The 21,261-nt window shown below is 43.3% G+C and overlaps 1 protein-coding gene across 3 annotated transcripts in view; it reads left to right on the top strand.

Moving 5' to 3' along the window:
- The window catches only part of ZNF516 (zinc finger protein 516), a 104,879-nt gene extending 83,876 nt beyond the window's left edge, over positions 1 to 21,003 (top strand). For 2 of the 3 annotated variants that reach the window (XM_054816970.1, XM_054816971.1), the window contains 4 exons: positions 5,747 to 7,225; positions 12,169 to 12,273; positions 13,181 to 13,248; positions 19,785 to 21,003. In XM_054816970.1, coding sequence (XP_054672945.1) covers positions 5,747 to 7,225; positions 12,169 to 12,273; positions 13,181 to 13,248; positions 19,785 to 19,844 — 1,712 coding nt within the window. In that variant the 3' untranslated portion in view covers positions 19,845 to 21,003. The remainder of the gene's footprint in view (positions 1 to 5,746; positions 7,226 to 12,168; positions 12,274 to 13,180; positions 13,249 to 19,784) is intronic. The other variant, XM_054816972.1, reaches the window with a different exon arrangement.
- The last annotated feature ends 258 nt before the right edge of the window (positions 21,004 to 21,261 follow it).

Here is a 21,261-nt window from a genome sequence, read left to right as displayed (position 1 = left end):
TCCATGTCTTTCTTGTACTGGGGCCCCCAGAGCTGGACGCAGTACTCCAGGTGGGGTCTCACAAGAGTGGAGTAGAGGGGCAGGATCACCTCCCTCGACCTGCTGGTCACACCTCTTTTGATGCAGCCCAGGACACAGTTGGCTTTCTGGGCTGCAAGCGCACACTGCCGGCTCATGTTGAGCTTCTTATCCACCAGCACCCCCAAGTCCTTCTCCTCAGGGCTGCTCTCAATCCATTCTCTGCCCAGTCTGTAGTTGTGCTTGGGATTGCCGTGACCCACGTGCAGGACCTTGCACTTGGCCTTGTTGAACTTCATGAGGTTTGCATGGGCCCACCTCTCCAGCCTGTCAAGGTCCCTCTGGATGGCATCCCTTCCCTCCAGCCTGTCAACCGCACCACACAGCTTGGCGTTGTCAGCAAACTTGCTGAGGGTGCATTCGGTCCCACTGTCCATGTCACTGACAAAGATGTTAAACAGTGCCGGTCCCAGTACCGACCCCTGAGGAACGCCACTCATCACTGGTCTCCACTTAGACATTGAGCCGTTGACTGCAACTCTTTGAGTGTGACCATCAAGGCAATTCCTTATCCAACAAGTCATCCATCTGTCAAATCTATGCCTCTCCAATTTAGAGACAAGGATGTTGTGCGGGACAGCATCAAATGCTTTGCACAAGTCCAAGTAGATGATGTCGGTTGCTCTTCCCTTATCCACCAGTGCCGTAACCCCATCATAGAAGGCCATTCGTTGATAATCTGTGTTTTGCCCATACAGGTTTTACAGTCCAAGCGGTGTTCCACCTTTTGCCTTGACATTTATTCTGCAAGCCTCAAATACGCATAATTGGGATTTTTTTTCTGTTAATCATGCGTTTTCCTGCATGCACTTATATCTGATGGTTGCGATAGACTCCAGTGCTCAGGATGACATAATTCTCTCTTGGATCTTGGCGCTCCTAGGGAGGCTGCAGGTGTTGGCCTGTCACCCTCCCATCTTACCTCAGCCATGTCAGGGACACTTTAACTCTTCATTTTATTTTTTGGCTGGTTACTTTACTGTTGCAGTTCTCTGAACTCCTTCTGACTTGTCTGTATTTGCAGATCTGCACACGTATTCTGGGGGCACTGAGTATTTTTGTTGGACCTCCCTTTCATGGGATAAAAGACCTCGATTTTCTGCTGCAAACCTGATTTTTGCCTTTTTTCCCTTGCCATGTCCCATTGTATTGTGCTTACTATGGACTTTTACATATTGCCCATTACTATGGTATATATATTTTGTTTTACATATATGTGTGTATATATATACAAAAAATAATGTCACCAGCATGGCCATCATGTGTCTTCTTCAGAGGGGTAGTTTTATTTGTATTTTTATAATGTGTACATTTATTTGTGAAAGCTAAGCTGAAGAACCTCACCTGGTACACTCATATTTAACTTGCCATCTATTGTAACATCTGTTATTTTCAACATTGCTGCTTTCCAGATTTCACTCTCCCACTGCATGGGTTTTTTGGATTGTTTCCCTTCACTTGTCTTAGCCTGCTTTTTTCCAGAATGAATCTCATTTGATTATTTTCAGACTGCATTTTTATTCTCTCTAAGTCCCTGTGCATTATTTCCTTGTCCGTGTTATTTTTGCAGCTCCTTTGAATACGATATTTCCTGGAGATTTAAGTTAGTATGCTGTCTAGAGTCTCTTCTGGATCATTAAAGAAAATACCAAGTGAAATAGGACCTAATACAGATCTTTGCAATATTGCACCTTCTTCCAATGTTATCCTTTGCTTTTATCATGATTTATTTGCAGCCAGTTTTCAAATTGAGCCACAGCATTCATCTCAAAGTGCAAATCACTATCAAATGTTTACTAAAAATCAAACACATCACATCTGCTCTTTTTCCTTCAACTCCTAGTGCTGTAATGCTAGCCAGAAAAGGGGTCAATTTCTAGCCCGTTCTGCTCTTCTGAATAGAAATCATGGTTTCATTGTCCTCGGGCTTGTAGCCTGGTTTACTTTATAGGAAGCCTCATGAATTAAAACAGCTGGGCGGCCCGTTCTGAAGTTCAGTTTTCTGGAGAAAGAGAGCTGGGGAGGAAACAAGTGGGGTTTATGCATGTGAGGGGGAGAAAGAGAAGAGGGATGTGTGTGGGGAGAAGGGGAGTCACTTTTATCTGCCCGTGTCAGATACGTAACTAAGTGATGGCAATTAGATATATTTCTGAAGAACCGGTTGAGTCCCTGAATGTTCCTGTGTTTGTAGACCATGGCTTCCCCTATAGTTAAGTGTTCCGTGCTGTCCTGCTTTGTTCTTCTGCAGTCTGCCATGCCATCGATACTTGAAGCTACGGCTAAACTGAAGGCACAAGATGGCATCAGCAGCCATCTCCTGGCTGTGCACCTTGTAACATTTGTCTGCTTCAGATGGATGGGTATCCATCACACAGAAAAACCATAACACTTTAGGGATGTGGTAAAAGGATCTTTCTCACTCTTAAGTGCAACAGGTAAATGGCCATTTTTGGTAAGAAACAAAAGAATTGAGACAAACGTGAGGAGACGACAGGATCTGTAGGATAAAAAGTGAGAGCATGCTTAGTCAAGAACTCTTTCAATGGTGAATGTGAGTTATGGTCCCTGGAGATCATGCAAAAGGCATCCCATTCATGGCTTTTTGCTTTGACCTGGCCATAATAAAATCTCGAAAGTTTCTGGTGACAGTAATGCCTGCACTGTGCTGGTTAGAGCAATATTTTATACCAGTGATTTAAAAGGATTGTTAGTACCCCTTTTCAGCTGGGGCAAACGGCTGGGAGCAGGCAGAAATAAATTTAATCTATTTTTCTAAAAAGGCTCTGCTTGTGTTATTAGGTTGCATACCGTCTCTTCTTGCTCTGGCCTGCATCCTTTCTTCCCTGCCCCCAGCTTTTACTCCCTGCTCGCAGCCCAGCTGGGACCACCACCCACGATGGGGAGGATGGCACCTGGCAGCGTTTCAGCCTGGGTGTTGGTATCTGGAGTGTCGGGTCCATGGGGGAGAGCAGGATGGGGCTAGGTAGAAGCTTAGGCTGTGCTTTGTGCTGGTGAAGAAGTATGGGTTGGCCTGCAGGTGAAAAGCGTGTGCGTCCAAATCTTGGGGAGGGGGGGTGGGGGTGTGGTTTTGGTTTGGGTTCTTTTTTTTTGCTAGAAGTGCAGCTTGAACAATTAACACAAATATTGCTATTGAGGCTCCTGATCTAAGCTTTTAAAATTATTCCTAGTATGTTCAGTACAGTTCGTGTGAGACACGAGAGGAATTGAATCTAGCAAGATACTGTGAAGAGATGTTAGAAGCTATGTTTTGTAATAACCTTACAAATTTTCATATATTGTACTGACAGCATATGCCTTCAGCATTGGGGCAACTGCAGGCCTAGATACACCTCAGAAGTGCCTTCATCGTTTTCCTGCTCTGTGCTACATTTTCCACCTGGAAAATCCCTTTCTCTTTGATGGCTGCACTAAAGCAATGGAGCTTTACAGTCCCAGGCTTTATACCCATGGTTATTGGGGTGCACAGGACTGTGGTCTGTCTCTCTACTTCCTCCTCCTCCCTCCCTCCCCAAGCACAGACCTAAACTGAACAGTCCAGACTTAAAACCAAGCCCAGACCTAACCCGTGCCACCTCACTGTCTATTTGACTTCGTCCTCTTTGCTGAAACAGCACGGTACGTAGATTTTGACCAAATCAGAAAGCATCAAAGGAGCATCTGAGGTACGCAAAGCAACCTGGGACTCCTGGGTGTCTGCTGATGCGCAGGTGGACCAAGGAGTGGCTGGAGCCTCCCAGCTCTGCAGGCCCCCAGAGAGCAGGGCTGGTGGGGGTCCCACACCTCCCTCCTCTGCCCGCTCTGCTCAGCCTAGCCAGTAGGTCGGTTCAGTCTCTGCTGAGTACTGCTGTGACCGAATGATTTGTTTTTGCTTTGCTTTATTATTTACTACAATGATCAAAGGAGCCACTCCTTGTGATCGTAAAGACAAGCCTTAAAATCTTATTTAAGAGCACAAATATTTTGGGCTTTGACAGATGTGCTTTGAAAATAACACAGATGTGCAGTGTCAGATTTCACCGCTGCATGCAGTGTCTTTGTTTCAAACTGTAAATTTGGCTAGTAGTGCTGGGCATGTGCTTTCCCAAAGCCTTGCCCCCTGCAACACAGGAAAAACAAGTTTCTGGATTGTGGGGGTTTTTTTCCCCCTGAATTTACCCACTTAGAGTGTTTGAAAGGAAAATTATCTTAGCAGAATGAGCACTCAGCCCTGCAAGGCTGCAAATCTATGCGTTATTTTTAACCTAATTACCTTGAATTAAACAAAAGCTTAAGAATTTTTTGCTTGAGTTGAAGGTGAGGCTAAGTAGACTTTATTTGCAGTGAAACTCCGGTGGAAGACATGCTTCTTCCATTGCGCTGTGCAGAATAATGCCCGTGGCATTGCACTACGCTAACAAACAGCGCTTGATTTTCTGAAGCATTGGCTTTTATGAGTTGATGCGAGAGGATATGCAGCTCCCGAGCAGTTCGCTCCTTTCCCATTCTCACCCCTCCTACGGATACAGTGATCACTTTGGACTGGTGACATTTTAGATGGAGCATGGTCTCCTTGCACTTGCCTGGCAGTGGCTAATTAACTGCATGTTAATTGAAACTGAAAGTTTGTCAGATGATTCAATTGAGTTACATGTTAAGTGGATTCAGTGCAGTAAGCATTACTACTGTGATGAAAATCTCTGTGGAATTGATCTGTGAGCTGATTTGGAGAGATTCAACGGCTTCATCAGCAGCTCTGAGAGATCAGCATCGGGAGAGCGGGCAGAGGTAGCTGTGCTCCCAGCAAAACAAATCCTACTCTTCTCTTTCCCTCTAAACGGCTTTAATTACTGCCCAGTATGTTCCCTTTCCAGGACATGTGTTAGGTAGATAAATTTACTCTGGAGAGCTGAGAAGCAAAGAAGAAAATGGGAAGAATCGAAAGTCTGGTTTGAATTTTGTAATCTAAATGGCTGAAAATGTTGAATTCCTTATCTCTCAGTGGATCGAGCAGTCATAAAATTTTCCTAAAGTTTGACTCAAATGTAAAAGTATGTTAAAAAAAATGTATCTGCTTTAAACTAACGGATGGAAAATTCAAAATTTACATCCTCTGTAACTCATCTTTTATACTTGGCCACTGCAAAAGTCCCTCTTAAGTGAGCAATTTATTCTGTATGCTGTACCTGCTTATATACTTGATCTCCATGTGGAGCCAATTTTTATTGCTGAGTTATAAACCCTTTGGAAATAGGGACTTGTAATTGAAGCGCTGACGGATCTTTAACTAGGTTAGTCTTATCTGGCTCCATTATCTTTGCTTTTGTTAAAGCATTAAATGGTTGCATATTTGTTTATTTTTCTTGCAGTCCCAAAATTTTAACATGGGTATATTATTGAATTGGTCTTTCTTCAAAATGTCATGAAGATGCAGCATTAGAGAGTTTATCAGACTTCACCGTCATCTTTAAAAGTAAATTGAGCTGTTGTGTCTTATTTCAAGATTTTCATGCTTATACAGTAAATTTACTCTGTAGCATGTCATTATGATACTAATACCAAAGTTTGCTTTTTCTCCTGCTATCTTATTCTAATCTTGAATTCTGCTCTATTATTAGGCTCCTTTCTGCATAAAATGACTATGATGGTTTTTTTTGTTTGTCCCATTCAGATGAAAAGCCATACCACTGCAGCTTTTCTGAAGAGAAGACCCCAATGGTAACGTCTCAGTTGGATGAACTCCCGAAGCTGGGAAGCCGCAACGCCAGAGAAAACGAGGCCAGGGAATCAAAACCAGAGATTCCTGCCCTGGTGTCAGCAATGGAAAGTGTCATCAAGGAGCCCTTTTCGAAATACCAAGATCTAAAAGTTTCCGTAGATATAAAGATGCCAGCATTTCACCACAGCCAAGGGCTTCCTTGCTCCAGTCGCATTGCTAGCTTTGCTTCAGGTGTGGGCCAGACGTCTACAAACATGGTCATGGACTTGAAAACGTCACTTGAAGTGCAGGCTAGTCACACTAGAGAAAATTTACTAGACTTAAACAGGGAGCATCCTCTGCTAGAAAAAGGTGCTGAAGCTCAAGTGGTAGCTCCACTTGATTTGAGTGAAAAATCAACAAGGGATAATTCATGCAATAAAAATCTGAATACATCCTTGCAGGCTGCTTTAATTGTCTACCCGTGTCCTTTCTGCAGTCACAAGACCTACTACCCTGAAGTCCTGTGGATGCACAAAAGAATTTTGCACAAAATCAGCTGTAACTCCATGGTCCCCCCTTGGGTTCAACAGAACGGATTCAAGAGTATTAAAAACAGCCTGGTCTTCCTGGCAAGGAGTGGGCGTACTGGCCCCCCTCCTGTTCTTGGTGGTAAGGAATGTCAGCCTTTGCCTGTTGCCAGATTTAGGCGCACTCAAGTGCCAAGTGCATTGCCAGGCTCCAAAAGCAGCTCTCTTTCTGTCGGGATGACTGCGAAGTCTGGGAGTACGCATCAGTCAAAAGACGGTCATGCCTTTGGCCACTGTGGTCCACGCTTATCAGGTCTGGATGGGTACAGGCAGCCCAAGTTAAACCATTCCCAGGAGCAATACAGCATAGCGGCACAACAAAAAAGTAAATACGAAGCGAATTCCAAACTTTTGCAAATGGGAGCCTATAGCAGAAGCGTAACGCCTACCCAGACGGTCATATCCAGGCCTAACACACAGCCTACCAACAGTAAGCAAGTGGAAAAGTACATGGTTCCCCAAGGAAGTACTAGTTTTGCCCCTCCAGGTAAGCACTGTGCATCCGACTCCATGAAGGCCAAATTCAGCCCACCGCCACAGTATCATCCGCTGTGTAAAAGCGAGCAGTACACTAAACACGAAGAGCCATTGGTGCCTCAGAGGGAGCCTCACATGAAGGCTGGGAATGAGATGAGGACATTGGCAAACTGCACAGCAGTAGCACGAGCAAGTCCTTTGCTGCAGCCCCAGCCTGGTGGCACGGGAGTTTCTCCGGCTTTACACTCCAGCAAACAGGATCTGGGATCAGACGGGCATGAGAAACGTTTGGACGTTTTAAATATCTTTAAAACATACATTCCAAAGGACCTTGCTTCGTTGTACCAAACCTGCGGTGCCAACAGCCCTGTCCTGGATCACACAGGTAAGATTTTCACAAGCCCTTGCATGGCTGAGGACGCGGCTTGCTTGTTCCTGCTTCGTTTGGAGCCACGACACGCTGTTTCACAGTTTCTTCCTTCTCTCCCTTTAATGATTGGGATTACAAGCTCATTGTTTTTATCATTTCTGGATAGGCTTGAATAGGTTTGTTTACTGATCTCTAGCAATGCAGCATCCCCCCTCGTGCACTGTGTGACATTTCTGTCGCAGGTTAAATGTATCTGGTTCCACCTGGAGTATTACAGTTCCTTTGTCCCCTCGCTTCAAGCAGGCTAAAGTTACGCAGATGTGCTGTCACACGAAGAACCCCCTGATATGCTGCTGCTGGCACACATCATCATCTTTTTGCTTTGGGCAAAATAAACATCCACTGGGGCTTATCTGTGATGTTATTTTGGAGGTTTTGTTCCATTTTGTCTGCAAACAAGTCTTCCAACAACAGAGAGAGATAATCACTTGTCAGTGTCCTTTGTCTTTCTTGCCAAAAGTCTTAAGATCTTCCCTGTTCATATCAAAGACTGCTATGGTATATTTCAAATGATTGTTTTGATCTTTGTGTATGTTTATAATTAAAAAGAGGTAGGGCCGAATATGTGTCTGCTAATTCACGTAAGCAGGAAAGGCAGTTGTGCAAATAGCCAGTTTAAAAGTTCAGGGACCAAAAAAAATATCAGAGCTCTCCTTCTGTCTCTTGCCAGTCAACTGCCACGGAAAAAGGAGGAAATAAAAAAAAACAAAGAAAAAGAAGCCTGTGTATTTGCATTTGAAACCATACTCTGCTGATCTTGTGCCAGAATTAGCTTGTTTCAGTGGATACTGAAAATCAAACTGATTTATTACTCTTGAGATGGAGGTGTGTGTCTGGGGGGGGGAAGCCATAGTCACAGCTCTCACCATTTTTAAAGCATCACATTTTTTTATACGCTTCTTCTCTTTGTAGAAGTTGTGCAAGAACTGAACTCCACATGGAAAGAGCACATATTCCAGGCCGGTGTTCTAGTGTCCTCACCAGACATAATGCTCTCTGTTTCGTCAAAAGCATGTGTGAAATGGAGCTTGTGACCCCATTTTGCAAGTGGGATGAAACCCAGGACATTTGGAAGCTAGTAGTCTAAGGGCAGCTATGGTCTAGTGCCCAGAAGGTGTGTGCAAGTTGACTGCTCTGGCAGCTGTGGGGCAAGGAAGGAGCCGTAGCATTTGGTCAGGTCTTGGTGGAAGGCCTTTTGGAGAAGACAGGAAGGCAAAATCTGTATCTGAAATACTCCATGAGGTGTACCTTTAAGCCACTCCATTGTCAGTTTTGCTCAATCATTTGAGAAGTAATGCTGCATAGGAGCTGCCTGTTATTTATTACTGTTGAGTAGATGGTTTTGCAGGTGCTTAGAGGTTGCATGATTACTGTAACTAACATCAGGCTCCTAGTTTTTGTTAAGGAAGCAGAGGAGGACGTGCTCGGTTTCTAAAACTACAGGGTCAGTGTTCCTTTGTCCAGCTGGCTTTGCTTTTGCCATCCCAGTGCCTAGGAATGTTGTCTAAAGTTTCTCTCTGCCCGCTTCCTGCTCTAGATACCACTTAATTGTTCCACCATCAACTTGGGTACCTTCACGTGGGGCCCTCCTTGGTATTACTTACTATTACATTGTAGCAGCCTACTTAGAGAAATCTTACTGATCCAGTGAGCTCCCAGCTGTGTTAAGAGGGATGGAGAGAAACAGTAAAAGCCAGGAACTAGAAGCTGGCTTAGTGAATGCAGGCACCAGAAAAACCGTGAGGACCGTTGGGGCAAAGTGAAGTAGGGGCAGGGTTTCCAAGGAGGTCTCTGTTTACTTGCTTTTTAAAAGAGGGATTTTATTGCCAAAAGTGTTTTTTGCTGGGCAGTGATTTCCAGAAACACTTTAACTGGAAGTTATTTAGTGCCCATCTCTGCTTTGAAATCTCTTCTTTCATTCCAAGTGTTTTACAGCAATCAGGTTTTCAGAATTTGAAACCTCTTATTTTATGTAGCTTGTCTTCATTTTATATACAACTTCCACGTTGCTGATGGTTCTCCAAACCTATTGGCATGATGGCTGTTTTTCATAGCACTAAAATAAGAAGCTGCTGCAAGCAAAAGGAACAAGATTCCACCAACTGCGAGTAGAGGAGGGTAAATGAACCTTGTCTGAAATAACGCATGGCTGTAGACCAAGCCCTCTGAGTCAGTATGCATCATATAATTTAGTCTTAATATGGCAGTGTGAACGTGGCAATCATGACATAAAGGACAACCAAAAATCCCACTTAGATATACTATTTGTCTTTTTTTTTTCTCCCAATTGAATGTTCCCAATAGACTACTTGGGTCTTTGGTAGACGACCTCATCTTGGATCACACTAGAATATTTTAGTGTACGGTAGTGCAGTGTTCAACTTCCTTTAGAGTGGCTGGATTTACTTCTAGGATCCGTTTACATTTGTGTTTATTCCAGTGTGTCCTTGGAAAAGAGAGTTGTACGTACTGTTGTGAGACAGCTGCAAACACAAAGCTTGCTGCAGCTAGGCTAGGTTTGTTTCACACTGCTCAGTCTTCCCAAACACTTATAGAGAGAATCTGATTGTTATATTTATTAGTCTTTATTTATTTTCTTCATAATATTTACATGAATCGTCATATTAGGAAAGGATGGGTTATGGCAGCAGATGCACTCTTTCCCTGGGGCTCCTTTGAGAACAGCTTTGAATGGGAGCTCCCATTCAGATAGTCACATTCATTTACCTGAATTTGCTCACACTTGTAGTCATCCACCCTCTTTTGTTCACATACAGGATAACCTTGGTGATGACTCACAGGGACATTGCCTTGTGGCAATGATGCCCATCGCTCAAAGCTCTGAACTATCCAAAGCCTTTTGTGGTGCTCCTATGGTAATGCAACAATGGCAAATATACCTGGAGGCAAACCATTTTTCTTTACACCTGCTTTTTAAATAATTACCATAAAGTGAGTGCTGGGGAGGGGTTAGATGAAAGTCCCAACCTGCCTACCTTCGGCGTTTGTACAGTCTACCTTGGCTTACAACAGCATCCTCAACCTTCCCTCATGCACGGGTCAAGTGGAAGCAGTGCGTCCATGAGGGCTGTCGCACCCGGCCCGTAATGGCTGCTGAGACAAGTGTATTCACCTTTCACAGAGGGAGACCTGCAGTATAGAGAGATTAAATCTCTTTCTAGAGGTGGCAGAAAACCACCTGAAGAACCCAGGTCTTCCAGGCTCCACAGGAGCTGCTCTGCCAGTAGCAGAGCCCTGCTCTGCCTGTCCCTGCCTGTCTGGCGGGCAGCACAGCAGTCTGGCAAAGGCCACGTCTGGTCCCTGAACATGCTTCCCTCAGCTTTGCTTTTGAGCTTGCAGCTGTAGTTCTGGCCAGTGAGGGGAAAATGCCAGTAACAGACCAGAAAATCTACTTTAATCTTGACTGCCTTAGAAGGCAAATCCGTTTCATTATGGGACAGTGAAGCTCTCACTGAAATTTATGTGATTTTTTTTCTTTTCTTTTTTTCTTCTTTTCTTTCATGTGTGCGTGGGTATACGTGATCTGGATTTGCCCCTAAATCATGATCTTATCTTTGACTGCCAGGAACTGAACTGTTGGGAGTGAGCGTGTTCAGCTACATTATACAGACTGTGCTGCCATCTGCAGGAGGTGCTATTATGAAAAGAGAAAACAATTTGTGAGTGGGTTGGGGTGGGGTTTTTTTGCAGCCAGACATTTCAGTATATGCTGTGGTAGAAACCATCACAGTACACTTGGTGCCGTACTAGCAGAGTAAATGGCAGCCCATCTTCTTTTCCATTCATTTTCAGGTATTGCATCTGTATTTCGGATGAGCCCTCTGGAATCCTGCAGTTGATTTTTCAGTTGTGGGGGGGGGTTTTGTTGCCACTTTTTTGTTCACAATTTTATTCTTTTTAAATGCTGTAACAGGGCGGGGCGGGGGGGGGAGATGAAAGAAAAGCTGAAACTTCACTTCCGCTGACAATCCCCTGAGAATTTCTGTAAAAGCCAAAGTATTCCAGTGGCAAATGGAAACATCAACTATTTCTTTCCGAGGAGGGTGTTTTACCAAAATAGAAAAGATGATGTTCAAGCATATTTTTTATTTAATAATAAAAAGCCCAATAAAAGTCAAATGTGTCTTTTTTGATCAGCAGCAAAAAGACAAAGACCAGCCCTTTAAGTCAGATGCTGTAAACTGACCTTTGGAGAAAAAGGAGAGGTTTGAGCGGTTTTCCACAAATGCTAATGGCCTAGAAAACATGTTTACCCAGGGCTGGGGGAAGGCTGCTGCGCTGCTACCAGCTCAAAATGTCCGGAATGACACTTTCATTCACAGATGTCTGTCGTCTGTGCCTCAGAGGTCCGGGGTCAAAGCAGCACCGGCAGGCAGGTAGGCAGGGGCGAAAGGTTTGATCAGTCTGTGATGGCTCCGCTCGCTCTGCATTTGTCTCTGAGGTATTGCCGCCCGGGGGGGACAGTCGGGCTCTGGTCCTACTCACTTCCTATTATCCATGTGACTTGTCTCCGCCACGCTGGAGTCACTTTGATTTGCCTGATGTACTGCTTGACAAAGCTGGGTGATGGCTGAGAAGTGGATCCAGCTGCTCTGAAAAGCGCACACCTGACATGCCAGTCCTGGTGCGGGCACATCATGGGGAGCATTTTTTAATTCAATGTAATTTATGCATTCTTGCAGTCCTGTGTGTGCCTGGCCTGTCAGCAAGTGCCTAGATGAAGGCTGACAGTTGTCATCCAGGGCCTGAAGGTAGCCTCACATAATGACACATTAGACATACTAATGATGTTTTCTTCTGGCATAATGTTTTCTTCTCAACTTTCCTCTCTCCTCTCCCCCCCCACCCCCTCCTCCCTCCCTCCCTCCTGACTACAGGGATGCTCAGGACGCAAACACGCCAAGGAGACTGTGTCTGCAGAGAATGTGGAAAATGCTTTACCCAACCCAGTCACCTCAGGACTCATCAGAGGTCCCATGCAGGTACCTTTTCACACTTGCTCTTGCTTTCTCCCATTCCCACTTGCCTGCTTTCGCATCCAGCTAACAAAACACCGAGAATTACGTTTCACATACCATGTTAACCTAAGTAATTCCAGTACCTAAATCTAATAGACAGGTTTTTTATTTTTATGACTATTGCTCTTGTTCTCCGGATATTGCTTACCTGATCCCCGCCCGAACTCCATAAAATTGCAATGCATTTAAGATAAGTCTGTTTGCAAATGTTTTATTTTAATTAGAGAGTAGGGTACTCAGAAATGAATATGCTAATGAATTCTGTTGCCACCAGCACAAATTGAAATCAAAGTACCCCTTTCAGCACAACATAAGGCTTTGTTTTGCCTCATCGTTGCTGTTGACAGGAACGTTTTTGCGGGAGACGAGATTTTAGCGCAGACCGGTCAGCCCTAAAATGGGAAATCCCTACCAGCCATTTTTAACATGGCACGGTCTGTGGTTGAGGCTGTAGGAGACTAAAGCCACCGGTGTCGAGAGACCTCCTGAGCATTGCACGAGACAGTGAGACTAGCGGGTTCCTCCTGAAAAGTGTGAATGATGCATACATAAGCCAGTCTGATGCAAAATGACAGAGGCCAAATGGTAAGTAATGCAAGAAGAGGGTCCCTTTACACATATACTGATAATTAATGTTGTCAGTGATTGCTTTCTTCAGCACCGAAGTCTGAATTAAAAAGGGCAGTGGCCCTAGGCTGCCATTAGCACACTCTCTTACAGTAAGTGTTACGGTAAATTGGTATTTTCCGGCCACAGGCTAGTAGCTGGTGTCTTTTTTTGAACGTGGTTAATCTGTAATGGTCTCAAATAATGTACACACACTAACGAAGCTTGAATGTTCATCTGTTAACAAGCCCCCTTGTTCCCACAGTGGTATTTGAGTCTAATGGACTCCGAGGTACTGAAGTTCACACCACCTCCGCAGATGCCCCAAAACAAGTATGTTTTACAATTAATTGGATGTTTGGTTTTTAATGTGGTAGCTGGGAAGAAGTTGCACAGTGATGCTCATCACTAAAGCGCTGTTTTATAACATGTATAAATAATAACGGTGTTGCTTGATTTTTAGCTCTTAAATTTTTTGAGCATTTTATCAAAGTCTGTTGTATAGAGTCAGTTAATTGTAGAGCAGGTAGTTAGTGTTTAAATAAACATGTTACCGGCTTACTGGGTAGTGGGTGGGATAGGTAACTCTGTAATGTGCAGTGATATGTAATAGTGAGATAGTACATAAAGAATTCCTGGAAATAATTTGCTTTTACAACTAACACATTTTCTGCTGCAACAATGCAATTAATGCATAGCCTGTATTTTTCTGAAGAGTATTCATACCCTGATACCCAGTGCCTGGCCTTTGAAAGGCTCTCATCTTCCACTTTCTGTGGACTCTGTGTGGTGGTGTGCTTTCCCGTTTCTAGCATACAGTGTTTCCTGTCTTAACAAACACTTCTCAGCGCTCTGAATTATACATGACAAAGCTGTTACATAGAAAACCATTAAACTGGATTTGTTTCGTGTATCTTACGTCTTTGGTGACCAGTGTCATAAACTGGATCTTTCCACTCCATCTTTCAGCTTGGCAGGTGGGTTTCAGGGCACACCTCCTGATGGTCAGTTTTCTTTCATTGTGGAACTGCCTCCAGCATTGCTCACTTTTCATCCACGTTTTTAGTTTAATTTTGTTTACAGCACTTTTCTTGTCCTCCTGTCTCTTACTAAATGATCGCAGATGTTTTTGGCCTTGCTTAGAGAATGCATCTGCATGCTAGTCCTTCCTTCGTGAAGTTCAGGAGTTGGTTTCTACTTGCTCAGTAAACGTCCTCACCGGGCACCACCACATCACATAGTTCATAAGCTGCACCCTTCATGGAGACTCTTAGCACCTTCTCTGTTGCACTTGGGTCTTTCTGGTCCAAAGGCTGTGTGGGGAACCCAGCTGCTGCCACAGGTGTATCTTGAGTTGCCATCAGGCCGTAGGAGTGGCCAACAGCTCTCCACAGTTTTCAAGATGACATAGCACTTCAGTAGTTAGTGTTGTGGGCAGCATTTGCTTTGCTTTTGTGGGACAGTAGCAGCAAAGTTATGCTATAGTTGGAGAACTGGATGAATGTGCTCTCCTTATGATGCTTACTTAATACAATTGTGCAAGGACATCTCTCCAGTAGAAGTATGTGACAGAGTGAAACACTGCAGCTCTGCAAACTAACTCAACTAGTCTTTAGTTCTCAGTGGTTTACTAATCTAGATTTAATAAACCTAAGCATCTTTAAAATGCTCTTTAATCATTCCATGCTCATGATTTTCTCTCGTGTAGTTGAGATGGGATTCTGAAGGCATCTGGGCTTTTTTCCTTTAAAAGACAATGTAAGATCAAAGTTGGAAATACATTTCCAAAAAATTCTGAAATCTATCCAAAAAGAGATGCGGCAGCTCAGTCCACATCTGGTCTCTTTCTGTAATTCAGGTTATATTAGTGCACAATAAATTTACTCATAATCTTGTCTTTGTAAACTACTGCCATGCCAGAATTTATTGACTAACTTCTCCCACGGCAAATGTAGTTTGCTCCTGCAGTCTCGGTCCGTGTCAATCTGTCTTCAAAGTGTTTGATCAAATTATAGCATCTCTCCGTACAGCAGAATACTGGGTAAGGGTTAGCTTCATGAATCACTTTGTCTCTTGCCAGTCAGTGTTTTTTCCACAGAAGCTGCAGTATGATCACTTCTCCGGGAGATAGTTCCCTTTCTTTTGTCTTGTTTCCTCCTCAGTATCAGCCTTTGTCTCAGTTTGTCAGCGTCTGCGTCGGTTAGGATTATTCAGTTGTCTGCCGTTTTGCTTGTTCGCGTGGCGAGCAGGCTTTGCGCTCCCCCAGAAGACTCCACCTGCACAGTCCCTGGGCATTAGGGAGGGAATACGCTCATTTCTACCTGCAGCTGTAGAGGCCTTTAGAAGCACAGAAATGAGCTTGCACCGAGAACGATGCCTGCAGCGTTCTGGTAACATTATGATTTCCCACTTTAAACATTGTCACTCTGTGTCTTCATTTCATTTCTTAATTGGGGACAGATCTATTCATGAGAGTTTACTGTGTAAAGTCAGTTCAAGTTACAGAAGTGCCATGCACATGCTCCGAGCAAGAAACAATAGTTAGCACATACGGTAGCTTGAGAATGAAAGGGTTTGTTGGTTTGTTTTTTTTTTTTATGTTAAGTGGAAATTATTCACTTTACATAATGTTTCCTCCTTACAGGTAAAATATCTTCCCCTGAGTAGTCTGCTAAAGAGTAAAAATATTAACATTAGTATTTCACAGTTCCCACATTCTCTTCAGTAGTCAACCAGAAGATCATCTCAAGGTTTCCTTTATGAAAGAATGTTAGGTAGGGCTTTTAAAGTCCCCCAGCGTAGTAGCTTACAACAGTGCTATATTATAGAGCAGTTTTCTCACAGAATAATTTTAATTCTGCATGTTAAAAATAGGGTCTACAGCCAGGCTTTTTCAAAAATGAGCCAGCTAAATCTATATTTAGGTGTCTAAATAAGAAACCTACTTCAGGGTAATGAACCACCAACCAGAGATGCAGATGTTCAGCATCACTGAACAATAGGCCACCTATAGAGGCGTGTAAAGAAGACCATACACACCCAGTTTTGATAATATTAGGGCTATGTTTCATGCTTTGTCATGAGCACCAATGAAATATAAACAAAATGTAGGAAATAAGATATTAATCTCCTTCATAATGCTATTTTCTGTGGTTTTGTACTTCTACCTGAATGCTTAAAAAAAATAAAGACGTTTTTACATCAAGTGAATTTCCATCAACTCTGGAATATTTGCTACTGTTCTTTGTCTAAAGGACAAAAAATGCTCATTATGTACCCCGAGTCAATACAATCTGTGCAAAGTTGTGTAGATTCTCTTGAAATGCTGCCATATTAAACATACTGAATATTCTGAATATTTTTATAAATGCTAAGTATCCCAATATATCCATAATTAAGCTTGCTTATCCACAATGAATATGTATCTTAATTTGGAATACACTAAGCAGCATCCAAAGACCTGATTTAGTAGGCAAGAATTCGGGGAGCACACTCCAGTTGCTTATATATGGCAAGACAAAAGCTGGCTCCTCTTCGGAAGAGTCCCTGTGACCACGTGAATCTCGAAGCCACTGCAGCTCTCAAAGCAGAGCTCTCCTAAAGCAGGGGGTCATTTCAGAGACACTGCCTGATGCCGCAACATCCTAGCCAGAAGCCCAAATCCCAAGGGCGTTCAGTGGCACAGGAGTCAGTCTCTAGCCTGCTTTTGCAAAATGGTGACAGCAGTGGTAGCAATTTCCAATACACATACGCCTTGTGTTTAACTTCTGCTGCTGCGTTTTTAAAAACATATAAAAACTTTGCCTGCTTTAGGAATATAGTTTATCCTCTGTCAGTGCTGTGTCAAACAATATGCTCTAAAAATTTTGAAGGACAAGTAATTGGGTGTTCAAAGGCATGATTTACTGGTTAGCAACGAGGAAGAGTTCTGTCTAATTGAGAGTATATATACGTGAAGCATATTTGCAGTGTTGGAGCCAGAGGCAGCAAGTTCTCTGCCTTTTGTGTGAGTAAAACAAACAAAACCTCCAAAACCCCAACCTTTGCCTTCTCCAGAAAAACACCCTTTTACTCACAGAAAATCAATTAAAAGCTACAGCCCAGAAAAAAAAATGAACTGTTGGTATCATGGATATCTCCGGCTGAAGCTCTCCCCATGCCAGAAGGCAGTGACAATCCTTTTCTTTGAAAGAGCTGTGGCCACCATAGTTCTTGGGCCTCCTTCCGTGAAAAGAGGGGTGCATAGTAGGTCCTGTGTGATGGGGTAAACCACCTTCATTAAGTAGTCCATAAGCCTTAATTTTCTCCACTGTAAGTATTTAAAAATACTTCTTGCAGTGTTCAATACTTGAGATAGCATAAATGTGCATAGTCAGAATTTGGAGGATAGATTGGAAAGAACCATCAAGAAAACACTCCATATATATATATATAAAAATGCGAATATATATGTATAGTATACATATGTATATTGTAAAGGAGCTTGGGGAAAGGCTGGGAGCGTCTGTTCCCTCTAATGTTTTTACAGTCCAGCAACACTAGAGCCCTGCTTGTCCTAAAGCAACTTTGGAGAGAAGGGGAGGAGAAAAAAAGCAACAGACAGATCAAAAAGTTATTTAAACGATTGGTTTCTGAGTTTGGTTGGTTTGGGGTTTTTTGTATTTGAAATTTTAGCACTGTCTGTTAGAAGTCCTGTTTATGACATTTGTTCATATGAAATGTCTTGCCCCAGTTCCTTACAGAGTTCCTTCTAGAGATCATGATTAATAGTTCAGTCCTCATTATTGCAAATGTTATTTTTAAATAGTTATTCTGAGAACAAGAATTCCATTAATCAAAATAATAGATAATGAACAAATAAATGGCAACCTAATTTGTCTCGTTCATACATATGGAGATTATAATGCAAACAATCAAGGAATCATGGAGGCTGCTGTACCGGCATCTGAGTAATATGCATGTACTGTATGTCCATTAATTTATGAGTGTTATAGACAGGATTAGCAGCTGTGGTTCTTGCCCCAACGCTTTCTCCTTGCCAGCAAACTGGAGTGGTATCTGTGCTCCAAACTGATCATTGCAGTTTGTTTCAATGTCACACGATAATTTATCTCCAGTGTATTAACATGCACGCAAACTGTTTTTTTCCTGTTAACTGGTGAAAAGCCCTGGAAGTTGGTATGAAAGCAGCTTTTGGCATGGAAGCTATAGGTTTCACTTAAATCTGCTGGTTTCCCCCTTTAAAATGCTGAAAGTGAAGAAAGCCTACTTTTTAAAATGGTAAACGTTTCCCTTCAAGAAGAATTCAATCCAGCTATGTATCAGCCAGTTCAAAATCTGCCTGCCCCCTCGAGCTGGTGCAAGTACAAGAGGGTGAGCCACTGGGTGGGTTTTGGCACACCTGAAGCTCAGGTGCGGTGTCCCACTGAAAGTGGGAGCAGAGCCGTGTTATCAGAGGGGTCCAGCCGCCCGCCGCCCACCGCCCTGGCCCCTCTGCGCCTCCCTGCCTTTTCACAGGTCCCCCGTGCCGCGTGATCCATGGGTTATCCATCCCCAAAAAGCTCCCCTAATTACACCCCTTTTTTTGGTTCTTACCTAGGGAAACTGGGGCGAGGTGCCTGCCATCCCCTCCCCTCTCTCCCTCCCTCCTCCCCTGGCTTGGCGAAACCCTGCTGCGCTCCCCCGTGTACGTAGAGCCAGTTCGATACAAGATGTTTTAATGATGAATGCCTCCTCCTGGAATTGTGGCTCTGTCTCTCAGGCATGATGCAGCCGCGCAAAAATGTAAAGCATCTTTCTTGGTTTACTGCAGGAAATTCAGCATCCAACTAAGGAAGTTTTATCACATCTCTCATTCAGTTACTGTTTCCTACATTTCAAATATACTGCCGTCTGTACAGCAGCTTTTTTTTTCTTTAATTTTGTTGCAAATCTTTCCGACTTAAACCAAACTTTGACTGGTAAATGTCATGAATCTCGGGCCAGGTTTAATTAGGAATTTTCTAAATCTATTAACAAAAGAGATGCACTTAATACATTATGTCAACCAGAGCTGGGCTTTCTTTAGCTATTTCGAGGGCTGCCATAGGCACAGCTTGAAACTTGCTTGGATTTTACATGGGTGCCGTATTTTATGTTGCATTAATTTAAAATGGTCTGTTTCACTTCATCAAGACTTTAGCTTAAGGATAATGCATTTATGTAAGATTAATCTTGCCATGTTGTTTTAGGATCAGGATTGTAAACTGCATTGTTCCGACAGTGATGTTCTAAATGTCATTTTAAAGCTTTTCTTGGGAGCTGCAGGCTCCCACTTATTCATGATGTTATCTTTAATTTCAGTTGATTTTAGAATATCCCTGCTATTTTTTTCAACATGGTAATTATTCATGAAAATTGGCTAAAAAAATAAAGGGAAGATGACAAGGGGGAAAAAAAAAGCTGCCTTAGCATTTGACAGACCTGCCAAGAATTCAGTTTTTCTTCTTTTAGCTGCCTCCGTGACCTAAAACTTCAGCCTTTTTAAAATGCTGATCTAGTTATGAACCCCTTTTGGCTAGCTCAAAATTCTGCTTTTCGGAGCCCTCTTCTTCCCCTCCTTGTCCTCAGCCTTCTCTGAACTACTCCATCAGCTGCTGTTACTTGCTCTTCTAGTCCGTCAGGGACTTTAGATGGGCCTGACACACTTTGTCTTGCTGGAGATGATTAAAAAAACCCACCCAAACAACCAACTCAAAAAACTTGTGGTGGGCCAAAACGAATGTACATGATGCTAATGAAGGGTAACGAACGCCAGCAGGGCTTGCTGGAGGGTTGCACATGGGAGCAGAGGCGAGAATGAGCTTTTCCCTGTGTCGTCCTTCTTGCAGGGGAGAGACCACGGCGGTGCGGAGGTGGCCCATATGCTGCCTCTCCGGAAGGGAACCTAGAGCCCCGGCGGAGGAGCCCCCCACGCCAGCGGCCCCCACCCCGAGGGGCAGCGCCGGCAGCCCCCGCTCCGCTGCAGAGCAGCTTCCCTGCCAGCCATCGCCTCGCCCGGAGCCGCTGCGCGAGACTGAAACCAGCACTCTGTGAGGAGGGGGGGTGCCTCTGCGCTGTTAATCATTTTAAAATAAATGAAGATGCTACACAAGATATATATAAATTGACGTACTAATCAGTCCCATGGTTCCTTATTTCCTTTATAATAAACAGTGGAGTTGGCAAGCACTGTGGCAGCACAAGGCATCTATATTAATCAAGAGAAGTTTGAGACACTGGAAAAATTAAACTTTATGTGATTTGGACAGCATGAAGAAGTTAAGCACTGTAACAAAAACCTCCCTGATGCTCACAATGACTATTTGATACATTTGAAAAACAGCAGTGGATTCGAGGGCTGGAGAAGTATTAATTAATGAAACTGCCACTGCTTGTCATGCTGAAAAGCAAATTAAAAAAAAAAGTGAGGAAGAAGCAGGGGTGCGGGGAAAAGGTGGCATTTGGTGCTGAGAAAGCAATGCTTGATGAAGGATTAAAGGGACTAAAGAGAAAGACCGTCATTCTGCAATGGTTTGTTTCATTACAGTTTGGGGACCACTTGCATTTCTAGTGCTCTTGCTCTTGACTGCGCACCATTAATAGTATGTGAATATGGAAATTGAAACACTTCCAGAGAAAAGCTTCTATTCTGCTTTGGAAAAGAAAAGGTAGTCGAACACTAAGAAAAAAAAAAAAAACGGGCTTCTGTGTCTTACTCTCAGGACCTTTTTTTGTAACAGGGCTACTTTCTTCGACCTGATCACAAAGGAAGTCTTCACGTTTAAAAAAAAAAAATAAAATAAAATGCTCAGCTGTCTAATGCCGCTGATCTGTATGTTTAGAAGAGAAAAGGTGTCAGTGAACAAGTTCAGGCAGCCCTGGGCCAGTGAGGTACTCTCTGCTCCTGTGTTGGGTTCAGCGGGCCAGCTACCGCTCCTCCTTGGGCCCGGTGACGTTTTGGAAAGACGAGGAACTTCTTTTGTGGTGGCAGGTTCATGTTCATATAAATGTGTCATGTTTGTACTTAGTGATCACTGGTGGTGTTAGGAAAAAAAAAGAAAAAAAAAACAGCTTTATATACCTCTTCTACAGTAACTCTTTAACTGCAAGTTTTCAAGGTGGGGTTGTGGCACATAACAGGTTGTTAAACCATGCAGTGTAAGCAATTAAAAATGTATTCCACAGATATAAATATTTTCTTTTCTTATTGCTGTGACACTATGTGTGATGGTAATATTTCTGAGAGTTTCAGATTTTGCACATATAATTTTATGCATTATCAAAAGTTACTGCTGCCTTGAAAGAAAATGTTCTGTGAAAATTTTT

The sequence above is a fragment of the Grus americana genome, chromosome 2 (assembly GCF_028858705.1).
Source record: "Grus americana isolate bGruAme1 chromosome 2, bGruAme1.mat, whole genome shotgun sequence".
NCBI lineage: Eukaryota > Metazoa > Chordata > Aves > Gruiformes > Gruidae > Grus > Grus americana.
Note: the sequence above shows the minus strand (reverse complement) of the source record. Positions and strands in the feature narration are given on the sequence as shown.